This window comes from Polyergus mexicanus, unplaced genomic scaffold (assembly GCF_030449975.1).
Source record: "Polyergus mexicanus isolate NDT 795.1 unplaced genomic scaffold, iyPolMexi1.0 SCAF_21, whole genome shotgun sequence".
NCBI lineage: Eukaryota > Metazoa > Arthropoda > Insecta > Hymenoptera > Formicidae > Polyergus > Polyergus mexicanus.
Window position 1 is genome coordinate 2184872 of NW_027223341.1, and position 26236 is coordinate 2211107.

At 26.6% G+C, this 26236-nt stretch overlaps 3 protein-coding genes across 3 annotated transcripts in view; 1 reads left to right on the forward strand and 2 right to left on the reverse strand.

The window, feature by feature from the left end:
* Nucleotides 1-2452: 2452 nt before the first annotated feature.
* On the reverse strand, nucleotides 2453-2953 carry LOC138942154 (uncharacterized). The gene has a single exon (XM_070312205.1). The coding sequence runs from the start codon at nucleotides 2951-2953 to the stop codon at nucleotides 2453-2455; it is 501 nt and encodes a 166-aa protein (XP_070168306.1).
* Nucleotides 2954-9965: 7012 nt separating this feature from the next.
* LOC138941953 (cytochrome P450 4C1-like) lies at nucleotides 9966-15247 on the reverse strand. The gene is made up of 11 exons (XM_070311929.1): nucleotides 15175-15247; nucleotides 14088-14178; nucleotides 13342-13527; nucleotides 13010-13106; nucleotides 12407-12509; nucleotides 12111-12213; nucleotides 11771-11877; nucleotides 11617-11685; nucleotides 10611-10779; nucleotides 10235-10414; nucleotides 9966-10171 (listed from the first exon to the last, which is right to left on the reverse strand). Exons 1-11 carry the CDS (start codon nucleotides 15211-15213, stop codon nucleotides 10008-10010), a joined length of 1308 nt encoding a protein of 435 aa, XP_070168030.1. The 5' UTR covers nucleotides 15214-15247; the 3' UTR covers nucleotides 9966-10007.
* A 6467-nt stretch (nucleotides 15248-21714) lies between these two features.
* Nucleotides 21715-26236, forward strand: part of LOC138942155 (uncharacterized) — a 4839-nt gene continuing 317 nt past the window's right edge. The window contains exons 1-5 of the mRNA XM_070312206.1: nucleotides 21715-22645; nucleotides 23130-23239; nucleotides 25254-25401; nucleotides 25481-25663; nucleotides 25760-25894. Of these exons, the coding sequence (XP_070168307.1) occupies nucleotides 23225-23239; nucleotides 25254-25401; nucleotides 25481-25663; nucleotides 25760-25894 (481 nt within the window). The 5' untranslated portion in view covers nucleotides 21715-22645; nucleotides 23130-23224. The remainder of the gene's footprint in view (nucleotides 22646-23129; nucleotides 23240-25253; nucleotides 25402-25480; nucleotides 25664-25759; nucleotides 25895-26236) is intronic.

Consider the following 26236-nt stretch of genomic DNA (forward strand, 5'->3'; position numbering starts at 1 on the left):
CTCTTTTTTTTTGTATTAAATCACCATATATATCTTCCACAATATCAGCATTAATAGGCGCTACACAACTTGCAGGAATTTGTATATTATCATTAAAATCATTTAATATGCCATCTCCCATATCCAATAAAAATTTAGCAAATTCAATTTCTTCTGGGAGAACTCGCATATTTTGTGTTAAAGAAAATTTTACGAAATGTCTCCAAGTAGAACTAAATTTAATAGAAAGATTCACAATTTCACTTCGAGTAGCATGCATTTTAATAGGCAAAAGTTGTCTGAAATCACTACCTAATAAAACAATTTTTCCACCAAAAGGAAAATCATTATTCATAATATCACGCAATGTTCTATCCATAATCTCTAAAGCATATCGTGGTGCCATTGGTGCTTCATCCTAAATATAAATATCAGTTTCCTTCAAATATTGAGCTTCTTTTGAATGGATTTTAATAGCAGATGATGAATCAGCAAATAATGGAACCGATAATCCAAATGTCTTATGAACTGTTTTTCCAGTAGGCAGTAATGTCGCTGCAATGCCCGTAAAAGCCATTGTACACACGCGTTTATTTCTAATTCTAGCTAAATAATAGATAGTTGTGTATATAAATGTTTTACCTGATCCACCCGGACCATCAATATAAAAACAATGATTATTATGATTATTATTATTATCTAATCTATTTAATAAAAGATCGACTATCTCTTTTTGCTTATCATTTAATTGTTTGTATTGTTTAGTGCCTATTTCCATAGTTTCTTCAAGAGTCATATAATCCTCCTCTCCGCTATTTTCTATTAACTGTTCCATTTGTGGATAATCAGCAAGACTTTTACCTTCCACACGAAGCATACTATTAATTTGCGCATAAGCTTTATTTTGTCCTTGTAACATACCAAAATGTCGAACGTAATCCTCAGACATTGCTACTTTAAAATTTTCCTATAACTCTTCAGGATGTAGTGGCTGACAATGTAATAATATACGTATAAATAATCTACGAAGTTGTCGAGGCATCATCCATCCAACAGCTTCATTCATAGCTCGTTTCCATTCATCATCATCTTCGATTAAACCTAACGCCAAACATGCCGCTGAAAATGACTGACAAAATTCTCCATTTACAGTTCTCAAATCATTAAAACTTGTAGCCCCCTTTACTGTGAGCAATAATAACCGTAAATGATATAATTCTGTTTGTGCTGGACTAACAGAATATATTCGTCCTATACAATTATAATGACTTTTACGTTTAACCCAACGCAATACATTTCTACCATTAATTTTCTCTTTTTCAAATGTATAATAGCGTGGAATCTCTATATATAAATACTGTTTTGCTTCTTTATCGCGTAAGTTCAATGAGAAATAATCTATTAACATAGTAATTTGATTTAAAGCAGAAGTCATTGCGTCAGCAATATTTTTATTTTCGATTATAATATTTTGTTCATTAGGAAGATGGACTGGCAAACGCATTATAGCATGACTTTTATCTTGTAATTTTTTACCAAGAATACGCCAACTGGCTTCTATAGGTCCAACATAACGAGCTTCGATATAATTATGTATCTCATCATGATCAATAGTAACATTTTCTGTTATTGGTTCAATGGTTATAGCAGCAACATCATGTTCTTTATAAATATATTTATACAGATATTTAACTGATTTGATACTTGAAACTATTTCAACGTTAATATGACAATTAAATATAATCGATAAAATCGGGCAATATGGAACAACATAACGATTATCGACTATATATCCACCAGGACGTTCAAAATTTCTACCATTATCTCGTCTACGATAATAAGGATAAGCATCTTCATCCATTCTAGTTTCTTCGAGAAAAGATTTCGGATAATGTTTCGAACAACGTTCATCTACCAAACACTAATCGCCACAAGGTCCATGAATCATATGTTTCATAACTATATCATGTAAAATACGATTCTCACATGGATCAGGAATTTCAGCAGAAATATATTTATCAACAATCTGTGGAGTTGTTATTTTAAAATTATATTTTAAAGTAATCAACATATGAACATGTGGCAAACCACGTTTTTGAAATTCAATAACGTACACAAACGCTGCTACTTCACCAAAAAATTTTTGTTTAACAATTAAATCAATTAAATAATCTTTTTTAATGTTAAAAACACGAGCACATATGTCAGGTCTATCAGAAGCTTGTTGACCAGGTAAGAGGTTTTCCTCGATTTCACGCCATTTTGGATTACAAGTCATGGTAATAAAAAGGTCTGGTTTACCAAACTTACTAACAATTGCCATTGCATCTTGATAATTTTGTAACATATTACGCGGTGATCCAGTAAATGTAGAAGGAAGTATAACCATTTTTCCAATACGTCCATTTAAACTATTTGCCATAGTTTCTATATAATCTTTCAAACCTTGATATGTTTCAGTACGTAATTCTTTTTAATGATTTTTACAATAATCAATTCTATCTTTTTCAATTTTTACATAACTGTCTACGAGCCACTGCTGAAATAGACGACGACCTAATATAAAAGCATTAAATTCATTACGAATAGCCATACGATATTTAATATATTGTCCTCTAGTTATTCGTCTATTACTATTTAATTTTGTTAAATGACGATGCCATCCTTGAGTACCATACGGATAAAACAATGGATATATCCATGGTTCAACATTAGGATCCATAATACTAACTTTTTGCAAAGTTTTAGTATTTTTATTACGTATTGTAACATATGATTCTGGAATTTCTCCATCAGCATTTGTATAAAAAACAGCAGTAACTTCATTATTTCTTTGAGCATTATATCGACGTCGATCCATACCTGGTTTTAAAGTAAATAATAATTGTAATTCTGATAATAATTCACCAGATTCCATTTCTAATTCTTCACCCATCATTTGATACGATTGAGCAAATATGTTACATTCACGCATTATATGTTCAAGATTTTGTACAATTTCAAAATCTAAATGTGAATATTGATTAAGACGATAATTTATTGCTTCATTTGAATCTACAATAAAAAGTTGGCCATAAGTAGGAGTTTCATTTTGTGCAGCATATAATGCTGTATTAATTTGATAATAAATCTGCTCTTGTATCTTGAAACAATATGGACCAGGTCATCTATCTTGAAAGTTGATTAAATTAGCGTTAAATGATGCAAATGAAAATGAACTATTATAACTACGAATATGTTGAAAAAAATTATTAGATTTTTCATGAGTTCCATCGAATAAAGAATGAAGAAATTGAGGAAATTTAGGTAATGGTTGAAGATATACTGCACCATGATTACAACAATCATGAAATGAATTTCCTTTATTAGACACTTTTTCAGCAGCAAAATGTCTTGTATTACAATGAACACAATATACATCCATAGATCCAATATAATATTCTTCTATATTATCCATTATTGTTATATCATTTATATTTAATTGTGGCTGTCCTTTTTTCCGTAATCGATATTGAGATTGATATTCTGCATGTTTTTGATGTAACGAAGTAGCATTTGTTGTTACATGATTATCATGTATTTCACTAACACTTGCAAGATCAATAATATTATATCCTTGATTAATTTTGTTTTGTAAACTATTACTATTATTTACTACTACTTTCATAGCTTGTCGACGCTGACGTTGATTATCAGTCTTTTTTCACGACGTTGTTGTTTAAATTTTTCTTCCTCCTCTAAATTTCGTTCTATTTTACGTCTCGGCATTTTATAAAAATATAGATAGGTAAGTTTTAAAATATTTAAAAATATATAACTTTTAAAATATTAAAATATATAAATATATACGTATGTATATGTATATATATATATATATATATATATATATATATATATATATATATATATATATGTGTGTATAGATAATTATATAATTATTAAATATAATAATTAACACCAAATAATATTATTAAATATAAAATAATTATTTTATTTAATTAATTATAAATTTATTGTTTAAAATAATAATATTTATTATTATTGTTATTATCATTACAAACATCATTATTGTTCATTATTACCATTATTATTGTCATTATCATCATCATCATCATTATCATCATCATTATCATTATCAACACCATCATTATCATCATCATCATCGTCATTATTATCATCATCGTCGTCATCATTATGATCATCGTCATCATCATTATCTTTATTTAAATTTAAATTATTGAATATATTATATAATATTTATATATTAATATAATTATTTAATCAAATATGTATATATATTTATAACATATATATTAACAAATCAAACTTATATAATAATATGTCTATATTATATACTTATATGTCTAATTTTTTACGATTAAATAAATAATATACATGAACAAATAACAGCAGTATAATAAAATAATACAATGGAAAACAGAAACAAAATGGTACAATAAGAAAAAAGGCATATATTACAATATATATTTTAAACTTAAATATTTTTTAAACTTTATTTTAATTTAATTATTTAATTATTTTAATGTAAACTTGAAGAATATATTATATAATTATTTTAACATAAACTTAAAGAATATATATTGACACACGCAAATAATACAATGAAAAACAGAAACTAAATGGTACAATAAGAAAAAAATGCTTATATTACAATATACTTTAAACTTAAATATTTTTTAAACTTATTTATCTTAATTTATTATAATTATTTAATTATTTTAACGTAAACTTAAAGAATATATATTAATTAACACTCAAATTACTTCTGCTTCTTCTAAAACTTGTTCCTAATGTTCCTGAAACAAAAAAAAATATAAATATTAATATATTTTAATTTAATATAAAAATAAGATGCTCAAAAGAATAATATTTTACGAAATATTTTAAATTTTTTGTTGATAATGTTGTTAATGCTATATCTTAGTGAATTTCACGAAAATTCTGATTTTGATGACTTTACATACATGTAGAAAAATAAATAGATAAACTTAAAAATTTTCAGTTATCCACAAATGATACCACCCTTCATATGTATGTAGAGCTTTTTGTTCTTTAAATAAATATATCTAAAAAGTTATTTAAGATATCAAAAAATGTTTAATACTAAAGTTTTATAGCAAGAACACCTCTATTTAACGACATTAATAAAATTCAGAAAAAATAATTTTAAAAAATTTGTTTGTAAAAGTCTGAAAAAAATTTTTTTGAAATTTTATTAATGAGTTTAAATAGAGGTGTACTTATCAAAATAAAATATTTTCTAATATCTTGAATAATTTTTTTAGATATATCGATAAAAACAAAACCGCTTCACATATGAGAGGTGGTTTCACTCCTTAGAATCGTTTCTGAATAGTAACTAAAAATTTATTCATTCATCTATTTACTTTCTTACAAATATGTAAAGTTTTATCAAAATCAGAATTTTCGGATTTACGAGATTTGCTTGTTAGATGAAACATATACCTCATTCAAAAATTTCAAATATCTCGTAAAATATTACTTGTTCAAGCTTTTAGCTTAATACTTTTATACACAAAATGTTCAAAAGAATTAATTTTTACAATAAAAAATATATGATTTCATTTAAAAAAAATGCAATTGCACTTTTTCAGTACATCGTTGCATTTATAAAAAAAATTAATCATTAAAAAAATATACATTGCTATGCCATTCAACTTTTTCCTCTACCATTTTTTTCTATCTTCAATACAGTAGACACTAAAGTTCCCAATTGCATTCTAACATATCCTGTATACATATGGTATGTATACGTATCCTCATATTAAATCAAAACTTTGGGAACATGTGGAAGATCGATAAATTCTACAACTTTTATTTCATGGCATTTTTCAATAAATAAAAATCTAATAATTTTAATGTCGTCAACTTATACTTTCTATGTATACATATACAATGTCTACAATCTACGTATATTTAATATTTAATATTTAATTGGCCTGTTCTGAAGATAAAATAAAGTCAAAAATTTTAATACAAAAATTTTGAGGCTGCGATAGTTTTTGAGATATAAGCGATCAAAGTTTGCCAATGATACCGCGTGAAACTCGCGCGCTCAGGCCCGCAATTATACATTTACATGTACCAATCTGTCATTTGTTATTGATTTTTTCAAATCAGGCGGTATTGATTTTTATTGCACAGATGATTTTATTTTTTCGTTTTCTATGTACATGTGTATTACGTCTACATCGTACATTATGGCGATAGAGACTAATTATTAATAAATTATAAATTTTATACAGAAAACATTTAATTCTTAAATATTTTAATTAAATAATTAAATACTAATTAATTGTCAATAAAAAATATCAAAAATAATAAATAAAATTATTAATAAAAAATATTAAAAATAATAAATAATAATAAAATATTACTGATATAATATTTATAATATTTATAATAAAAATAATAATAATATTACTTATAATTATTTTTATTGATATTTATATTAATAATATAATATTAATATTATTATTGTTATTAATAATTTTATTTCTTATTAATATTTTATTTGTTATTAATAATCAATTATTATTTAATTATTTAATTATTTAATCAAATTATGTAATAATTAAATATTTTTCGTATAAGATTTATAATTTATTAATATTAGCCTATCGCCATAATATACGATGTAGAGATAATATATGGTACACGTACATAGAAAACAACAAAGTAAAATCAACTGCGCAATAAAAATTAATATCACCTGACTTAAAAAAATCAATAACTGATGACAGATCGATACACATATAAGTATAGTTACGAGTTTAAGCGCGTGAGTATCATGCTATATCATTTGCAAATTTTGATCGCTTCCTTGAAAACTAACTCAAAAATTGTTAAACAACAATTAAAAAATTTTTATATTAGAATTTTTATCTTTATTTTACCTGTAGAACACGCTAATAAAGTATTGTACGGATTGTAAGATATCTTATATTTGTATACATATAATATATCTCAAAAGTAAGAATAAATTTCTCATACTCAAGATAGTAATCATAATAAGAATGAGACCGTTAGTGTTAGAGAGATTACAAACAATGATCCCTATACATATTAAAGTGAAATAATCAATGGTCATAAATACATAGACGGGCAGTTCAATTCAATCAATTCTAAACTCATAGCGCAAAATTATTTTTATTGTATAAAATTATGTTTACATACCTTATCACAAGAAAAATACAGTATTGAACTACGATACAAATTAAAATTTCTTGTTAAATTGTAAAAAAATGTTTCCGAGACAATTAAAATGTGTTAAAAATAAAGCATATGAAGAAACTGCCATCGGCATTTAAACAAATTCCTATCCATTTTTGATATGAACAAACATCAAGATCAATATTTATTTTAAACGATTTCTCGACTCTTTTTAAAAGTTTCTTATGCCATATATACATCAATATTTTTTAATAATTCAACATAAAATTTTATCGCGTATCGTTACTTAATACTGATTTTTCTCGTAATGAGGTACTTGAACATAACTTTAAACAACAAATGATGTCAACACTATAAAAAGATAAAGTTAACTAAATATTATCTGCCTATGTACCTGCAATCTCTCCAACACAAATAACTCCTCTATACGTATCACAAGAATACCATCTTGAACATAATAATTTCCTTCTCATTACTTTTGAAACATACTTCGTATATACAGTCTTTTTAATAATAATGTGATCGGCCTAATTTATAAAAAAATTTATATTTAACAAAATTTTAAAATACTTAAATATATTCTATTTATGATGCAATTACGTTAATAATGTATCTAATCACCATCGGCATCGATAATCGACTGATCTCTCCAAAGCATGCTTTGCATTAAGTTCACAGTTTAACTTTTATTAAATAGAATGTCTCCATGTATTTTAAAATTTTGGTAAATTCAAATTTTTTTCTATAAATTAGGCCGATCACGCTCTTATTAGATAGACATATATATATATATATATATATATATATATATATATATATATATATGCAAACAATATAAAAATTTATTAATATTTATAAAAATTTCTAATAAAACTTATCTAAAAATATTTATTAAACTTACCTATTAATATTTTGTAGATTTTATATGTATATATACTTGCATACAACACCAACGAAATAGTCGAAATAACACTGAAATAAATAATTAAGAAAAGTATTATTAATTTTGAAACACACTTCGTATATACCGTTTATTTAATAAGAGTATGATCGACCCAATTTATAAAAATTTATATTTAACAAAATTTTAAAATACATAAATACATTCTATTGGATTAGTATTAACAATAAGATGCAATTATGTTAATAATGTGTCCAATCACCAATAGCGTCAATAATTGACTGATCTCTCCAAAGCATGTTTTGCATTAAGTTGACAACGTTCATGCGGCAAGAACCTTCTTATCCGACAAATCTCTCGAGATAACTGCTTCAAAAAAAAAATTTGTCTTCCACGAAGCTTCTGTTTAATGTATGTCCAAATATTTTCCGATTGAATTTACATCGGGCGACTATAACGGCTAATCCAATTGATCGATGCCAGATCACTCCTTTTATACAATAACTATACATTGTCAATTTAATGCAAAGCATACCTTGGAGATGTCAATCAATTATCAATACTATTGATGACTGGACACATTATTAACGTAATTGCGTTTTAGTTCTAATCAAATAGAATGTCTCTATATATTTGAAATATTTTGTTAAGAATAAATTTTTCTATAAATTATGCCGATCACGCTCTTATTAGACAAACTGTATACCATATGTATAAACATTTATAAAAATTTATAATAACACTTACCTAAAAATATTTATTAAACTTACCTAATGATATTTTTGTAGATTTTGTAGATTTTGTATGTATACTTGCATACAACACACGAAATAGTCAAAATAACACTGAAATAAATTATTTAACATTAAAAATATATGTATGTAAGTTTCTCAACATTATAAATAATTAAATGAGAATTAAGTTAGATGTAATATAAGTTTTTACAAACAAATTATAAAAAAATATGTAAAAAGTAAAAAAATAATGATAAAAACATAACCATTTTTTAAAAATATAATAAAATATTTAATATTTAATATATATAATTAATATATATATATATATATATATATATATATATATATATATATATGTATATATATAATTACTTACATATTAACTCTAATTCTCCGTTTTCCTCAGAATGTCAATTGAAAAATTACACGATTTTATCAATTGAACCGTCACTATTTGAACTGTCAAAACGCGTCGCTCAACCATGACAGGCTTTTATCGATATGAAGTAATGCACAGCGCAGCATCGAGATAACCAATCAGCATCGCGGAAAAGAGGCAACAATACTTGCGAGAATCGACTTAACATGCCTTTTTTAGAAAGGGAAAATGTTATAAAATTTTATTCTATACAATACTGCTTTTATTCTATACAATACTTCTATTCTATACAAATACTGCTGATTACCTTATAAAATCGCTGATGCGACGATCAATTGAAACACTACTAAAATAGAATTGTAAATCTCTCCAAGTAGATTCATGTACCAGAAAACAAATCTTTGTGAACTGACAATAAGAATTTGAGCTCTATATTCATAGCCGTTTTTCAACTAAAGAGCGTAATAATAATGGAAATTTATTAGAAACAGAGAAAGATATGAGCACTATAAATTTTTTTTTCTTATTTGATATTTTTGAAATATTAAATATTAATTAATGTAAAAAAAATATGAAGATCCGAAAGTAATAAAATATATGAGAGAAAGATTACACATAAAAATTATAGAAGAATTAATTAGAAGTAAAATATATTTAACGTAAAATATACACACAATTACATATTGGATCATTTTGGTAAGATCATTTAGTAAGATCATTTTTTGTAAGATTCTATAAAACATTTTCATCAGTTTCTTACATTCATGTGGTATCCATGTTAGTTTTGCAAAGTTTGTTAGCGGCTAATCGGAATAAACTTTATATGAACCGGATGAGAAGGACAAATCAATAGATGGAACTTTAACTGGATATTCTTTAAATAATCTATAGGCTCCAGGTAAAAATTGTGCACCAAAGGAGCAATCATAGCTTTCATCTCCAACAGACCGAATCGTTGACCTACAATTCGAAGTCTTATCAAAAATTATCGACAAGAAGAAAAGAAAATCGCGAGCAATTTACCTATGCAATTTCTCGGTCCTGCGCTGAACGGTAGATAAGAATAAGGATGACGATTCTGTCTCCTCTCGGGCAAAAATCTATCCGGATCAAATACTTCTGGATTTGGCCAAAAATTGGGGTCTCTGTGAACTCCGTAGATATTAAGATATAAGATTGTTCCAACAGGTACGATATATGAATCTGTGAAAAGTATATTATAAAATTAGAAAATATAAAAATTCATGAAATTAAGAGTTCTTTTCAGAAATAAAACATGAACATAATATTACATTCTTAAATTTTAAAAGCAAGTAAACTTATTTTACATTCGATAATATATATTCTGTAAAATGTGACATGTTCAAAGATATTTGCAGCAAAAAAAGTCATTAATTACTTAATTTTACATCTTCTTGAACGTCTCGTAATATAAAAAATGCGGTGGGATATAAACGTAGCGATTCCTTTAAACATCTATCTAAATATGGTAAATTTTGCAACGATCTCATGGTAAGTTTGCCTCCGTTCTCTTGCATCGCGGTATCGACTTCAATCCTCACACGTTCCTGTGTCATGGATAATCATTTAATTGTATTTTATAATATTTTGGTTTTTATATGTATAGATACAAATAAATTTTTAATAAATGACAAAATACATTGCAACAAAAGGTTGATATCTATATTACTTTGAAAAAAATCGAAAGTTAAATAATACACAACTAAAAAAAAATTTCTCTCGAAAAATTCAACTCATGTTCCATAAACTATAACATTTTGCCTACAAAATGCTTTTTTAAAAATTTTCCTATAATTTTTTTTGATCAAATCACACGATTTTGAAACTAAACCTGTATTTTTACAATACTGAAATACTGTCGATACTCGGCAAAGAATCATTGTAGACAAAAAACATTTTAAAGTTTAAAGTTTCAACTGTAACGTGATATCAACAGTTTTATAAAATTTTTTCATTTTTTCATTTTTAGAAAATACAATTTTAGTTTTAAAATCGTGTAACTTGATCAAAAGAAATGGTAGGAAAATTAAAACAAAGCATTTTGTAGCTAAAATATTGTAGTTTATGGAACTTGAATTGAATTTTTGAGAGAAATTCTTTTATCGAGCCGCAAAGTGTCAAAAAAAAAACATAATTTTAAGGAACAAAACAATGGGTTCCTTCTTAAAGCACAGAACAAGAAAAATAAAAAAGTTTTAAGAAACCAACAATAGTGCGTTAAAGTCGAATCTTTAAGCTTCAAAATGCTTTTTTAATTTTTTATTTATGATGATTTTTCGTCGAATTTTAACGGTTTGAACATAGCTCAATTTTTAGAGTATAAAAAGTGTTCTCTAATTTTTTTTTTTAGTCGTGTATATCGCAATATACTGAGAAAAAAGTACCTGGATATCTTTATGTTCAGCTAACAGCAATAAAGCAAATGTCATACTCATCGCTGTAGTATCGTGACCCTGTAATCATCGTCATATCGTCATACAGTTAAATGTGCTTAGATGATATGTACAAAAAATTAGTAAAAAAGATTCAGATACATACCGCAAACATAAAGGTATCGACTTCTTCTCTGATGTCCAAATCAGTCAACGAATTGTCTCGAGATACCGCTATTAAGAGATCCAACATGGATAGCCGCCTTTTTTTAACTAGAAATAAAAAAACACGTTAATTTTATTTTTGTATGTCGCGCTTGAATTATATAACATTGTTTTTGATTAAAAATTCAGAATTTCTATTAAAAATAATAATGATTCAATTTTACAACAGACATATGTTCCATTATTCCGTGTGATTATGTGTTTGGTATAAATATTACAGGCATAATTTAATGTTCGATTGCGTAATCAAACTTAAATATTAGCTCCGATTTTTTACGTACTTCCAAATACTTCGACATCTATCTCTGTCTCTTTGTTATTTTCAAGATTTTTCAAATGTCGACCATTGGTGCGTTCGTGATAAAGTTTTCGTTCCGCGATGACCTACACAAAAGTACGATATTAAATTTTTAAAATAATTTTTTGTATTAAATAACAATAGCACACATCATATTATATCATAAATATTAATAGCATAATGTAGTATTAATACTTATTGTAATTTTATATAAAAGATAACGTTTGTGTGTGTGTGTGTGTGTGTGGCGGATTTAAAATAAAATGATACATAACATACTTTTTCCGTAAATCCATGCAATATTTTCAAGATCTTTTTTTGCTTTCTCCCTTGTGGCGATAATGAGAATAACAAATCGTTATGGAACCAAGGTCTGAATGCTCTAAATCATAATTCAATAAAACTATATAATTTCAATAATGACGTAATTTTGTAAAAGCCTTATTTAAAGTCGTATAAAATCCTATAGTAATCTGTAAGTAATCTCATTATTTGTAAAGAATATAGGTAAAAAAATAAATTTGATACTATATATGTTACAAAAAAGATATTTAGAATCTTCTAAAAACATTATACTTTCGGTTTAACTGTAGATTTGTTGATCAAAGATAATTTCTCTTCAGATTTTATTGAATAAATTATTTTACTTAATAATTCAATATTTTAACATTTACAATATTTTTAACATTTAACGGAGTACGTACAATAGATATTGTTATCTAATTGCCGCTTTAAACGAATCGACGTGTCAAACTAATTGTTCACCTTCACATGATTATTCAATATTTAATTTGTTATTCAAAATATATATATCACAAACATCCATAACTTAAAGTATTATAAATATATATCACAATATTATTTATTATATTCATAAATTACCTATCAAATATCAGTTCGATCATGTCGTGAGCCATATTTCGATACTGTTGCGATTCGAACTTGTTAAGTTTTTGCAGAGAGATGCCCATGGCAGTTTCTGCAAGTGCACGTATTTAATAAAATCGGATATATAATCGAAAATAATTATTACTGAATATATTTCACGAGTAGCTTTAACTATAAAAAATCGGATATTATCTATTTTTTTTGCAGCATCGATACTTTGTATGCGAACAAATTATCTTCTTAAGCTATGAAATCTTAAGTTATGATATCATTTAGAACGAAATCATCTATACAATAGAACAATAAGTACTTTACAGAAATCTTACCACATATGGCGTTCAGCGTATGTTCACTAATAAATGGTACCAAATCTTTTACAACTGCCCCCCCAACATCTTTCAATGATTTTGTCATATAATCGCCCTCCTGGATCAATATATCAGCGTATTGAGTCAATACATTGAAATGGAAAGCATGTGTTAATAATTTTCGTCGCGCATGCCACTTAGCGCCTACAACAAAATTAAAATAGTGCAAATTGTGAAATAAAATAAAAATAATAATATATAAAAATAATATTATATAAGATTATTCTCTTTTTTAGTTTAATATTTATTGAGCAATTCTCAAATAATATTATTATTTTAAATTTATTTCTCTTATACCGCGCAAAATTCTTTAAAATTTTTTTAAATCTTCTAATAAAATTTTTGCGAGGACAGAAGTTGCATGTATAAATTTGAATTAAATTATTATTTTGTAATTAAAACTTCATAAATTGGCAGCCAAAAAAAACTATAATTTATTAAGAAGTCTGTTATGTGGTAGTGTTCGATTTAATTGAAAATCTTTTTTACTTGAAACGTCTATTACTTCTATTTATTGTACCTGAGAATACATGTATCACGGCGGAATCATTTCTCAATATAATTTTACTTACGAATTCACTTTCAAATTTATTACCTTTTACGACAAAAAGAAGTTATGTAAGAGTTTATCGTTAAAAATAAAATCGAGCGTAAATTGTAATAGTAAAGTATGTATGTTTATATATTAATGCTTATTATGTTACCTGTGCTGGTGAAAAGACCTGTGCCACCCCAAGGTTGAAACAAGTTATATATACGACTTTTCTCGGTACGCTTGGTATTGCTTAATATCGTCTGACATTATCAAAAATATGTTAAGAAAAAAATATTAATTTATTATATCACCCAATCTTACAAATGATTTATTAATTGTACCACAAAGGACGATGGGTAAAATGAGTAGATTTTTGCCTAAAAAGTGTAATGTAAGTTATACATGTTATTTTATGTTTTTGGCATCGTTGAATATGATGGTTAGCAGTTTTATCCGTCTAAACCCGCGAAAAAGTGTTCAAAATTTGCCGTACAAAAACGAATTTGTAACTAGCAACTACATAATTTTTCTTAAGGACAACTATGTGTTTTTTTTATACTAATTGATTCTTCTCAATATTTTGTGTATATAAATATTGAGGTAATGGCGGCTGACAATTCGATAGATAAAAGAAATATGTTGAAGAGCCCCAAGGGACAAAACGAGGGGCCTTCTCATATTTTTTAAAATGGAATCTAATTTTTCTTATATTAAAAGATTTTTTAAAAAGTTATAAGGGCAGGATGGCTAAAAAGTGAATAATTTACGAGATAGTTTATACTTTAATTTGATATAATTTTACATAAACTTGGAAGTATCTCGTAGAATATTAATTTTCCGATGAATTTATCTCAATATTTTTATGCACAAAATAATGAGAGGAATCAATGATGTAAAAAAAAAAAACTTATAGTTGTTTTAGAAAAAATTATGTAGCTGCTAGTTACAAATTCGTTTCTTTAAGTCAAATTTTGACCTCTTTCCCATGAGTTTAGACGGATAAAACTATTACCATTGTACTCAGCGACCCAAAAAGCGTAAGATTGCATGTATAACTTACACTCTTTAGGCAAAAATCAATTCATTGTACCCATCGTCTTTTCTATGTACATAGTTTCGATAGAGTATATATCGATATTTTTTCTATTCATCTTTTTAAGAAATCTTTTTACAAGCAAAAATCTTTTTGTGAAACACAAAATTCCTAAATCTGACTAAATTGTAATATCTACAGATAATTGAATTTCTTTTATTACCTCTAAATCATTTGGATGACGGATAGCCACACCATACATGAAAAAAATCCGGAATTTAAAAATGGGATAATACTTATTTGATAGATTACACATCAGTTTCCATTGTTCCTCTGAAAAATATATTATAAATATCGATACAAGTTTTAGTGGGATTAATTTTATTGTTATTTCATCACATCTTTACTCAAATACGTTGAAAATAGACAAATAATAATTGTGATAATGATTTGCAAATTGATATTGCCAAGAGAAAAGTCTTAGCTTTGTAATTTGCATACTTTTGATAGGTATACTAGATCATAAGTTTTTATGAATTTAATTTTTACTTGTATGTATGCATGAATAACGAGTCATCTATCAATTAATGTAAATAGATTAGAAATTTTATACTTGCCTGCTGAAATATATGCCTGTGATGCATTTCCAGCAATCAAATGGCCCGGTGGTCCTGGTAAAAGATTAACCAGTCGTCCGTTTCTTCCATAATGTACGTAATAATAATATATCAATAAAATAAACATTGATGCCAACAATATAGTGATAAACATCGTTTCTTGATGTTCTGGACCGTTTTATTGATCTTGATCTTCTTCAGGTTACTATTTTACTGATACTTGAATACACGTTACACAAATCTTTTTTATTTTTATTGTTTATTTAATTGTTAAAAGTTTCTAGAAGTAAAAATCAAGAGACACGATAGTGTCTTGCGCTAAGTCATGCGAAGCAAAGATCACACACAGCAATAGCGAGACATACCGCGTATTTATACGCGGGTCGAAATCAAGAATATCTAAGATTATCAGTTCTCAATAACCCCTGACCGGATCGAGTTTTTACTAGTTCTTATTAGTTCTTATATATATATATATATATATATATATATATATATATATATATATATATATAATCAATAGCTTGAGTTTGATTTATATAAAGAAAATATGTTTATTTTTGCTCTACATGTTTTATAAAGCAGAGATATTACGAAGCGAAATCGAAATGTAAAAATTTTCATTTAAGAAACGTCCCATTCTCCGTCAAAAAAATGTCAATAAAATCAAGAATGTCGAATGAAATGACAAAACGAGCCAAGCACGATATTAAGAGCGCATAAATGTTTATTATAAAAGAATTACATTAAAATTTAAACTCACGAAAGGCGGATGTTTCGGGCCTCTTTTTGGCCATCTTCTGCGTACATGAATAAATAAAATTAAAATATAAGCATATAAGTGATTCTTAGGCGATTAAGAAGCGCGTAGATAACGCAGGTTTTTCACATTATCACAGTAAAGGTAAAAAAATATTTTCAAGGATATCCATGTCGTTACGAGGAAGAAATCCTCGATACTGTGGTCATAAATTGAATTCAAAAACATAGCGGTACATTAATTATGTCTGTAAATTAAGCGGAATGGATTATGTCAAAATGACGAGAGAGAAAGTCTTCGGAAATTACATTCGTAAAACTTACAGATAAACGAAGTAACGCACAGGTTGACAATAAATAATCGGGATGTAAATTCGCAGAGAACTAAACTCACTGATTATCAACGTAACAATGAGCATAAATTATTGTTAGACGAAAAGATAATATAATAAAAGCAAACGTTACCGCTACAGACAAACAACGGTGCAATTAAATTTAAGAAGGTTATCGATAATTTCCCGAACTACTCGATCCCGAAAAGTGATTTTAACACACGCATAAACAATTAACTGTTAATACCAAAAAATTTTTTAAACATGATGATAATGTAATTGCCTCTAGCGCATACAAGGCGAACATTACAGTTGCTTGCGATAAAGATGAATACTTTAATAAGATCGAAGAATTGTTGAAGGATAATAACACTTATAATATCGTCAAAGAAGATTCTATAAAAAGACTTACGTAACATCTATGGGATTTGCTAACGAGTTAGTGATACGAAACGATTGGGTATACATTTAATAAAATTATAACAATCAAACCAAACTAACAACTTGCGATATTTGAGAAAACTTATATGAAAATAATTACGTGTTCAAAATGTTTATTAAAATTTTTATTTTATACAGATACTGTCGACTATTTAAGAAACTCAATTGATGCGACGAATAGTTGAAACACTACTCAAATGTTTAAAATGGAATTGCAAATATCTTCAATTAGATGATGCCAGTAAAACGAATTTTTGCTAACTGATAATACAAATCGAAAACGCCTATACGTATAGCTACGGATCATGGATTAATTTCGAAAGTCACTATCACTTCTGAAGAGCGGCTTTCAAAATTAATTTATGATTTTCTCTGCACTGAGAAAAAAAAATGTTAATTTGAATAAATTCGTACAACTAATTACTATTTCTTTGTATTTTTTTAATTGAAATATTTAACTATTTAAATCAAATATATCTCATGTTAGATTTAATTATTTAATATGTCGTATTTGACTTAAAATATTAAAATATTTCAATTAAAGAAATAGTAATTAGTTGGACGAATTTAGGCAAGTTAACAATTTTTTTTTCTCGGTGTAAAGAAATTATACTTATCTATAAGTTTATACATCCTATCATTCGCATTATGCAATATCTAACTGTCAATTTTATGTCATTGATTATTTTAATGAAATGTGCAATAAAAAGAAACGAGATATAGGATATTATAAAGATCAATGTGTTTATTCTTCTTTAAATATATAAATTTTAATTATTATATTAAATTTCAACTGCATGTTTATTTTTATTTTTAATTGCGTAGAATTTTTTGAAAATTATATGTATTCCCCCATCATTGATTTCCTTTTGCAAGCGCAAATAATTTGTAATAAATGTCAGTTAATTGGTTCACATCTTTTTCAAATTGATATTAAGAGATACGGTAGTGTCTCGCGCTCAGTCACGCGCAATAACAAGGTACTCCGCGTATTTATACGCGAGTCGGCCAATTAAGAGTATCTGAGGTTTTCAAATTTGAATAACGGTTGAAGCGATTGAGTTCTTATTAGACTTAACTTATAATCTTATAATTTTAATTAATCTTTAATTAGTCTTAATCTTATAATTTTCAAAATATGCGAAATATATATTATATAAGACAAACAAAAAATATCTATACTTTTATCTATTATCTCTAACATCTATTACTTCTATTTACTTAAGAATACACGGCGAGATCATCTCTCAATAAGTTATTACTTGCAAATTTCTTTCAAATTTATTACTTTTTACAGTACCAAAAAGAAGTTATGTAAGAGTTTATCGTTAAAAATAATATTCAAGTATAGTTCTGTAACTAATTCTGTATTTTATTTGATTTTATGTGATGAAAACAGATCTTTAAAAACAGATTGTAATAATAAAGTATGTACGATTATATATTAATGCCATTATGTTACCTGTGCTAGTGAAAAGACCTGTGCCGAGACAAGGATAAAACAAATTATACAAATAACTTTTTTCAAAGCGCTTGGTGCTGCTTAGATCGTCTGAAATCATCAAAAACGTGTCAAGATAGAAACATTAATTTATATTATATGACTCAATCTTTTAGATGCGCAAATAATTTATTTATTGTAGCGCAAATTTCTATCTAATCTCGGTCGAATATGTCGACATTTCCTCTATTTATCTTTTTAAGCTTTTAACCTTTTAACCTTTTTGTTTACGAGCAGAAATATTCTTGTGAAATGCAAGATTCCTAAATCTTACTAAATTGTAATGTCTACAGACAATTAAATTCCTTTTTTATTACCTTTAGATCATCTGGATGACGGATTGACACACAATACGTGAAGAAAATCCACAATTTAAAAATAGGATAATATTTATCAGATAGGCAACGATTCAATTGTTTTTCTGACAAATAAATTATAAATATCAATACAAAAATTTTGATGGGATTAATTTTATCGTTATTTTATTACATTTTTACTCAGATATGTTGAAAATAAATAATTAATAATTATGATAATGGTTTGCAAATGAATATTGCTGAAAAAGACGCCTATATATATAGCTACGGATCATGGATTAATTTCAAAAGTCAGTCACTTTTGAAGAGCGGTTTTCGAAATTAATTTATGATTTTCTCTGAAGAAAGTATATATATCTATAAGTTTATACATCCTTTCATTCACATTATGCAATATCTGACCATTAATTTTATGTCATTGATTATTTCAATGAAATGTGTAATGAAAAGAAATGAGATATAGGATATTATAAAGATCAATGTGTTTATTCTGCTTTAAATATATAAATTTTAATTATTATATTAAATTTCAACTGGATGTTTATTTTTATTTTTAATTGCGTAGAATTTTTTGAAAATTATATGTATTCCCCCATCATTGATTTCCTTTTGCAAGCGCAAATAATTTGTAATAAATGTCAGTTAATTGGTTCACATCTTTTTCAAATTGATATTAAGAGATACGGTAGTGTCACGCGCTCAGTCACGCGCAATAACAAGGTACTCCGCGTATTTATATGCGAGTCGGCCAATTAAGAGTATCTGAGGTTTTCAAATTTGAATAACGGTTGAAGCGATTGAGTTCTTATTAGACTTAACTTATAATCTTATAATTTTAATTAATCTTTAATTAGTCTTAATCTTATAATTTTCAAAATTTGCGAAATATATATTATATAAGACAAACAAAAAATATCTATACTTTTATCTATTATCTCTAACATCTATTACTTCTATTTATTTAAGAATACACGGCGAGATCATCTCTCAATAAGTTATTACTTGCAAATTTCTTTCAAATTTATTACTTTTTACAGTACCAAAAAGAAGTTATGTAAGAGTTTATCGTTAAAAATAATATTCAAGTATAGTTCTGTAACTAATTCTGTATTTTATTTGATTTTATGTGATGAAAACAGATCTTTAAAAACAGATTGTAATAATAAAGTATGTACGATTATATATTAATGCCATTATGTTACCTGTGCTAGTGAAAAGACCTGTGCCGAGACAAGGATAAAACAAATTATACAAATAACTTTTTTCAAAGCGCTTGGTGCTGCTTAGATCGTCTGAAATCATCAAAAACGTGTCAAGATAGAAACATTAATTTATATTATATGTCTCAATCTTTTAGATGCGCAAATAATTTATTTATTGTAGCGCAAATTTCTATCTAATCTCGGTCGAATATGTCGACATTTCCTCTATTTATCTTTTTAAGCTTTTAACCTTTTAACCTTTTTGTTTACGAGCAGAAATATTCTTGTGAAATGCAAGATTCCTAAATCTTACTAAATTGTAATGTCTACAGACAATTAAATTCCTTTTTTATTACCTTTAGATCATCTGGATGACGGATAGACACACAATACGTGAAGAAAATCCACAATTTAAAAATAGGATAATATTTATCAGATAGGCAACGCTTCAATTTCCATTGTTTTTCTGACAAATAAATTATAAATATCAATACCAAAATTTTGGTGGGATTAATTTTATCATTATTTTATTACATTTTTACTCAGATATGTTGAAAATAAATAATTAATAATTATGATAATGATTTGCAAATGAATATTGCCAAAAAAGACGCCTATATATATAGCTACGGATCATGGATTAATTTCGAAAGTCAGTCACTTTTGAAGAGCGGTTTTTTTCGAAATTAATTTATGATTTTCTCTGAAAAAAGTATATATATCTATAAGTATATACATCCTTTCATTCACATTATGCAATATCTGACCGTCCATTTTATGTCATTAATTATTTCAATGAAATGTGTAATGAAAAGAAATGATATATAGGATATTATAAAGATCAATGTGTTTATTCTTCTTTAAATATATAAATTTTAATTATTATATTAATTTTTAACTGCATGTTTATTTTTATTTTTAATTGCGTAGAATTTTATGAAAATTATATGTATTTCCCCATCAGTGATTTCCTTTTGCAAGCGCAAATAATTTGTAATAAATGTCAGTTAATTGGTTCACATCTTTTTCAAATTGATATTAAAAGATACGGTAGTGTCTCGCGCTAAGTCACACGCAATAACAAGGTACTCCGCGTATTTATACGCGAGTCGGCTAATTAAGAGTATCTGAGATTTTCAAATTTGAATAACGGCTGAAGCGATCGAGTTCTTATTAGACTTAACTTATAATCTTATAACTTTAATTAATCTTTAATTAATCTTAATCTTATAATTTTCAAAGTATACGAAATATATATTATATCAAGAGACACGGTAGTGTCTCGCGCCAAGTCACGCGAAGCAAAGACCGCGTGTAGTAACAGCGAGGCACCCCGGGTATCTATACGCGAGTCGGATAGTTGAGAGTACCTTAGATTACCAGATCTGAATAACGACTGAACCGATCGAATTCTTGATAAGCATAATCGATAGCTTGGGTTCGATTTGTATAAGGAAAGTGTCTTCATTTTCGTTCTGCATGTTCTATATAAAGCAAAGATATTACGAAGCAAAGTCGAAATGTGGAAATTTTTATGTAAGAAACGTCACCATCATCATCATCATCATCGTCGTCATCGTCCCCTTTACCGCTATATATGTATACAACACATGCATAGAATATAGTGGTATAATGCTACACGTATATATACACGTACACAACACACATGTAATAATGGCAATGTATTCTTGTACGGTTGGCGTCTTTGACGAAAGATTGCGCTAACGGCGCTTCGTAATGTTACTGCTCGCTGCTCGCATCGCATCCATACTTGCTTTTGACAGGTATAGGTTAATTTGACAGGTATAGGTTAATTAAGTGTGCAAAATTTCAGAATGTAGTGTTCGTACGCTTTCATTTATAAAAAAGTGAATATTTGTGGATAGTTGGATCAGATATATCTCATTTATATTAGAAAAAAATAAAACACCACAAAAGTAATTTATCCTACGTGTAAAAACAGAACAAAACATCGCAATACATATGTTTATAAGAAATGTGTGTATTCTATAATGCTTATTATAAAATATGTGTGTGTATTCTATAGATTCAACTATCCAAAAGTATCAGGAAGATTTTGCATACTTTTTTATAAATGGAAGAGTGCTACGCTATATAACGTTGCACTCTAGAAAATTTAACATTAAATACTTGTCAAAAACCAGTATGAATAACTGCGAACAGTAATATAGGCATACATATATAAGAATCTAGTATATTTGAGTGCATTTATTAAAGGAGTGTCATCATATAGTTATTCGTCATGCATCATATGTAACTACAGATAAGTATAAATGATATTGGTAAAACACAATCTGTAAGGTTAATGCATGTCCTATGAATAATTTATAAATATACATTTATTTTTCAGTGGAAGTAGAAAAATTTTTCAATTCGATTATTTCGATGCTAATGCATCGCTTAAAATAGATGAAGCATGTTTCAGTATTGTTAATATATAATCATACAAAGTTCTCCATAACGTATGAAATCCATGGAAATTATTCAACAGGGACTACTGCAGAGTGAGTTTATATATATATATTATTTTATTTTAACTTGAACATCTCTATTCGCAATAGCTATTGTTTAACTGTTTGTGCCTAATAGAATGAAGGATTTCTCTCTTGCAGCATAATATTAAAGTAATTAAAAGTAAACAAAAACTTTAATGTACGTTTATGGATATAATAAATGTATGCAGCTACAGGTCAAAATTACTAATCTAATTTATATATTGCAGGATAAAAAGAAGATTATATATAAATTTGTGAATATGCTCTTAAATTATTATTGCGTATACAAGATAACTTGTATAATACATGCATCTTTACGAATAACTTGGGTCTTTGAAAACTAACAAGAATTATATATGAATTATATAGGAAACATTTATAATATAAAATATATTTTATGAGTTTCTTCTTACATACGCAATAATGATTTAAGAGCATATGTACTACTGCAGATAGGATTTAAAATTACTAATCTAATTTAAACATATTACAGGAAGGATTTTTTATATAAAAACAATTTCATATATAAAATTTATATAAAACTTATATAATACATATAAACACTTATACACTTTTTAACAAACATCTATGCAGTTCAATCAGGTAAGAATAAGAAATAAATCCTTAATATATATGTTTTCGAATCATTAGTATGCTCTTAAATTATTATTGCGTATGCAAGATAACTCTCATAATACATATATCTTTACGAATAACTTGCTTCTTTGAAAAATAACAAGAATATTGTTTGTTTAATTGTATATACAATTCTTAAACTAATTTTAATGATTCAAGTTATTCGTAAAGATGCATATATTATATGAATTATCTTGTATACGTACTGATTTAAGAGTTAAATATATTTCAACAATCCAAATTATTTGTAGATTATTTTGTTAAAGCAACAAACTTTCTGCAATATTTACATCAGATGTTCTGTGGCTATACATTTTCCTTTTGGGTAACATTTCTGATAGTTAAATCAGGTAATTACTTATCACATTACTTTTTATATACACATCATCATATCCAAATAGTATTTATTTATTATAAATAAATTATGAGTGTATATGTCCTTATATGTGTAAGATAACTTATATATTACATGCAGCTTTACGATTTCTTTAGAAAGGAGGGCTAGGTAAGATGAAGAAATGTGTCAACTAATTGAACTAACTTTTAAGCAAATAATATATTTCATAAATATATGCTACGTATAATTCTTGCTGTTTCTTAAAGGACTAAGTTATTTTGTAAAGCTGCATGTACTACGCAAGTTATCTTGTACATGTAAAAGCACAAATTATCTTGCACACGTAAGATCATATATTGTATGTACTGACGATTTATTTATAATAAATAAATATTAGCCAACTCAATACTATTTTGATGTGATAGAAAAAGTAATATATGACTACCTGATCCAATTATCTAGAAATGCTATATAAAAGACCAGTAGCTTTATTTCTTCATATATATATAAGTAATCTTTCTATAAGATTTAAATTAATTTAATAATTCTTAATTCTGCATGTATTTATTACAGTAATTTTAAATTGCATAAAAACTTATTTATTATAAAATATATTTATATTATTTAATATATTTTGAATGTTATAAATAAATAAACTCATTACCCAGACAGCACAAGGATGTCCTTAGGACGTCCAAAGGGCATCCAGGATATACATGTAGGATATCCTCAGGATATCCCATTGTAATCCTCAGATCTCCTCTGGGTGTCCTGAGGAAGAGTAAATGATAGCCGTATATTAACCTCTGCAGAATCCAGGGAGATCCTGTGGAACATCCTAAGGATTTTTATAGGATATGTTAGGGATATTTTTCGTATGTTTCAAGGAGCAAATTTTAAAATTTAAATATAAATTAAAATTATGTTTTATTATTTACTGCCAATATTAAAAATCTATTAAAAATAGTTCACCGTTCTTTAATATTTGAGGCTTTTGTGCTGTACATGAATATTTTACCATAGGTTTGGCTCCCGGGTTTGAGTTGTGTAATATTTTCTAAACAATCCAATATCTGAATTCCCTATGTTGGGATTGCATCAGAAATTGAACTGATAGAAAATAATTACATTTGTAATTTCCTGTCAGTTGCTCTTTGCAAGCTTTATATAATTCTCATGACCAAATCTCAAATACGAGTTCGCGTGTCGCATAGCGGTAAACCAACGAATTAGCGGTTGAATACTATTGTTTGTAAAGTTTTTGGAATGTTGCGAACAGTAACATTTCTCATGAAATATTAAATAAATAATAATTTTGAATATATGAAAATGTGCGCATCAAATTCAATTATTAATATTAAACGAAATTAATGTTAACAATTGCACATGTATATATCCTCTGGAAATCCAAAAGACATCCAATATAATAGACAGGGCAGATATATCCTACGGACATCCAGTGGTTATCCACTGGACATTTATAGGACATTAATACTTATTATAATACTTAAGATTTCTAAATTATATTAAATAGCTGACACAACTAAAAATAATTATGTATGCATATTAAATTTTTATAAATATATTTATAATAATATCTTAAAATATCCTACAAATGTCCTGAACCGTCCTGGACATATTCAGGATGATCCTGAGGATGTTTTGTGTTGTCTGGGCAAATATCCTTCACATTTCAAAATGGATTTAAGACTGCGAAAGGCAATTGAAAAAGAGGAAATACCAAATTCTGATTGGCCTTCCTTTAAAATTAATCGGATTTTTGGCGAGTATTGTAAGTATTTCAATAAAATAGCTTTTATTGCTATTAAGTTTTACCTATTCATAATACTAAATGTTTACAACATTTTCAGCGTCCTTACAGAAAGCTGATGCGAAAGCAGAAAAGGCCTTATACACGTCAGATATGGATACTGAGAAAGAAACTAAATCTTATAGAAAATATAGAGCGAGGAAAGTTTTATCTTCATCCGAAAGCGAAGAAGAGTCATGCACAAGTGCAATTTTGCCACCTGCTCCATGTCCTCCTGCAAAACGTAATTATAAACAATTCTAATCGCGTATATATATATAAAATTCATATATATCTCTCTTATATTTTAACATTATATTTTATTTTATCAATATGAAAGGTCAACGACTGTGCAATACAAACGAAACAGTACAATGTGAAAGTGCATCCATTACACGTTCTTGGGATTCTGCAAAAAAATACAAAGTATCATCACAAATTTCAAACTTGAGCTCCTACTCATCATCTTTGCAAGGTGAGCAAATTTATTACATATCTCCATGTAACAATGCATATAATATTATATAAAATTTCATACTTATAATTAATATTATCAGTAAGTATAAATTTAAAAATGTATACATAATTTTTTACATACAATATTTAAAATAATACATATACAATATTAATAATATTTTAAAAATTGTGTGCTTACATATTCTATCTATACATATATGGATATACGACGAAATATACATATATGTATATATAGAATAATATATATATGTACTATACTCATATAGTTTACATATATAACTTGTCAAAATTCCATTTTCTTTCTAACTCCTATTTGTACTCTGCGTTGATACCACTGCTT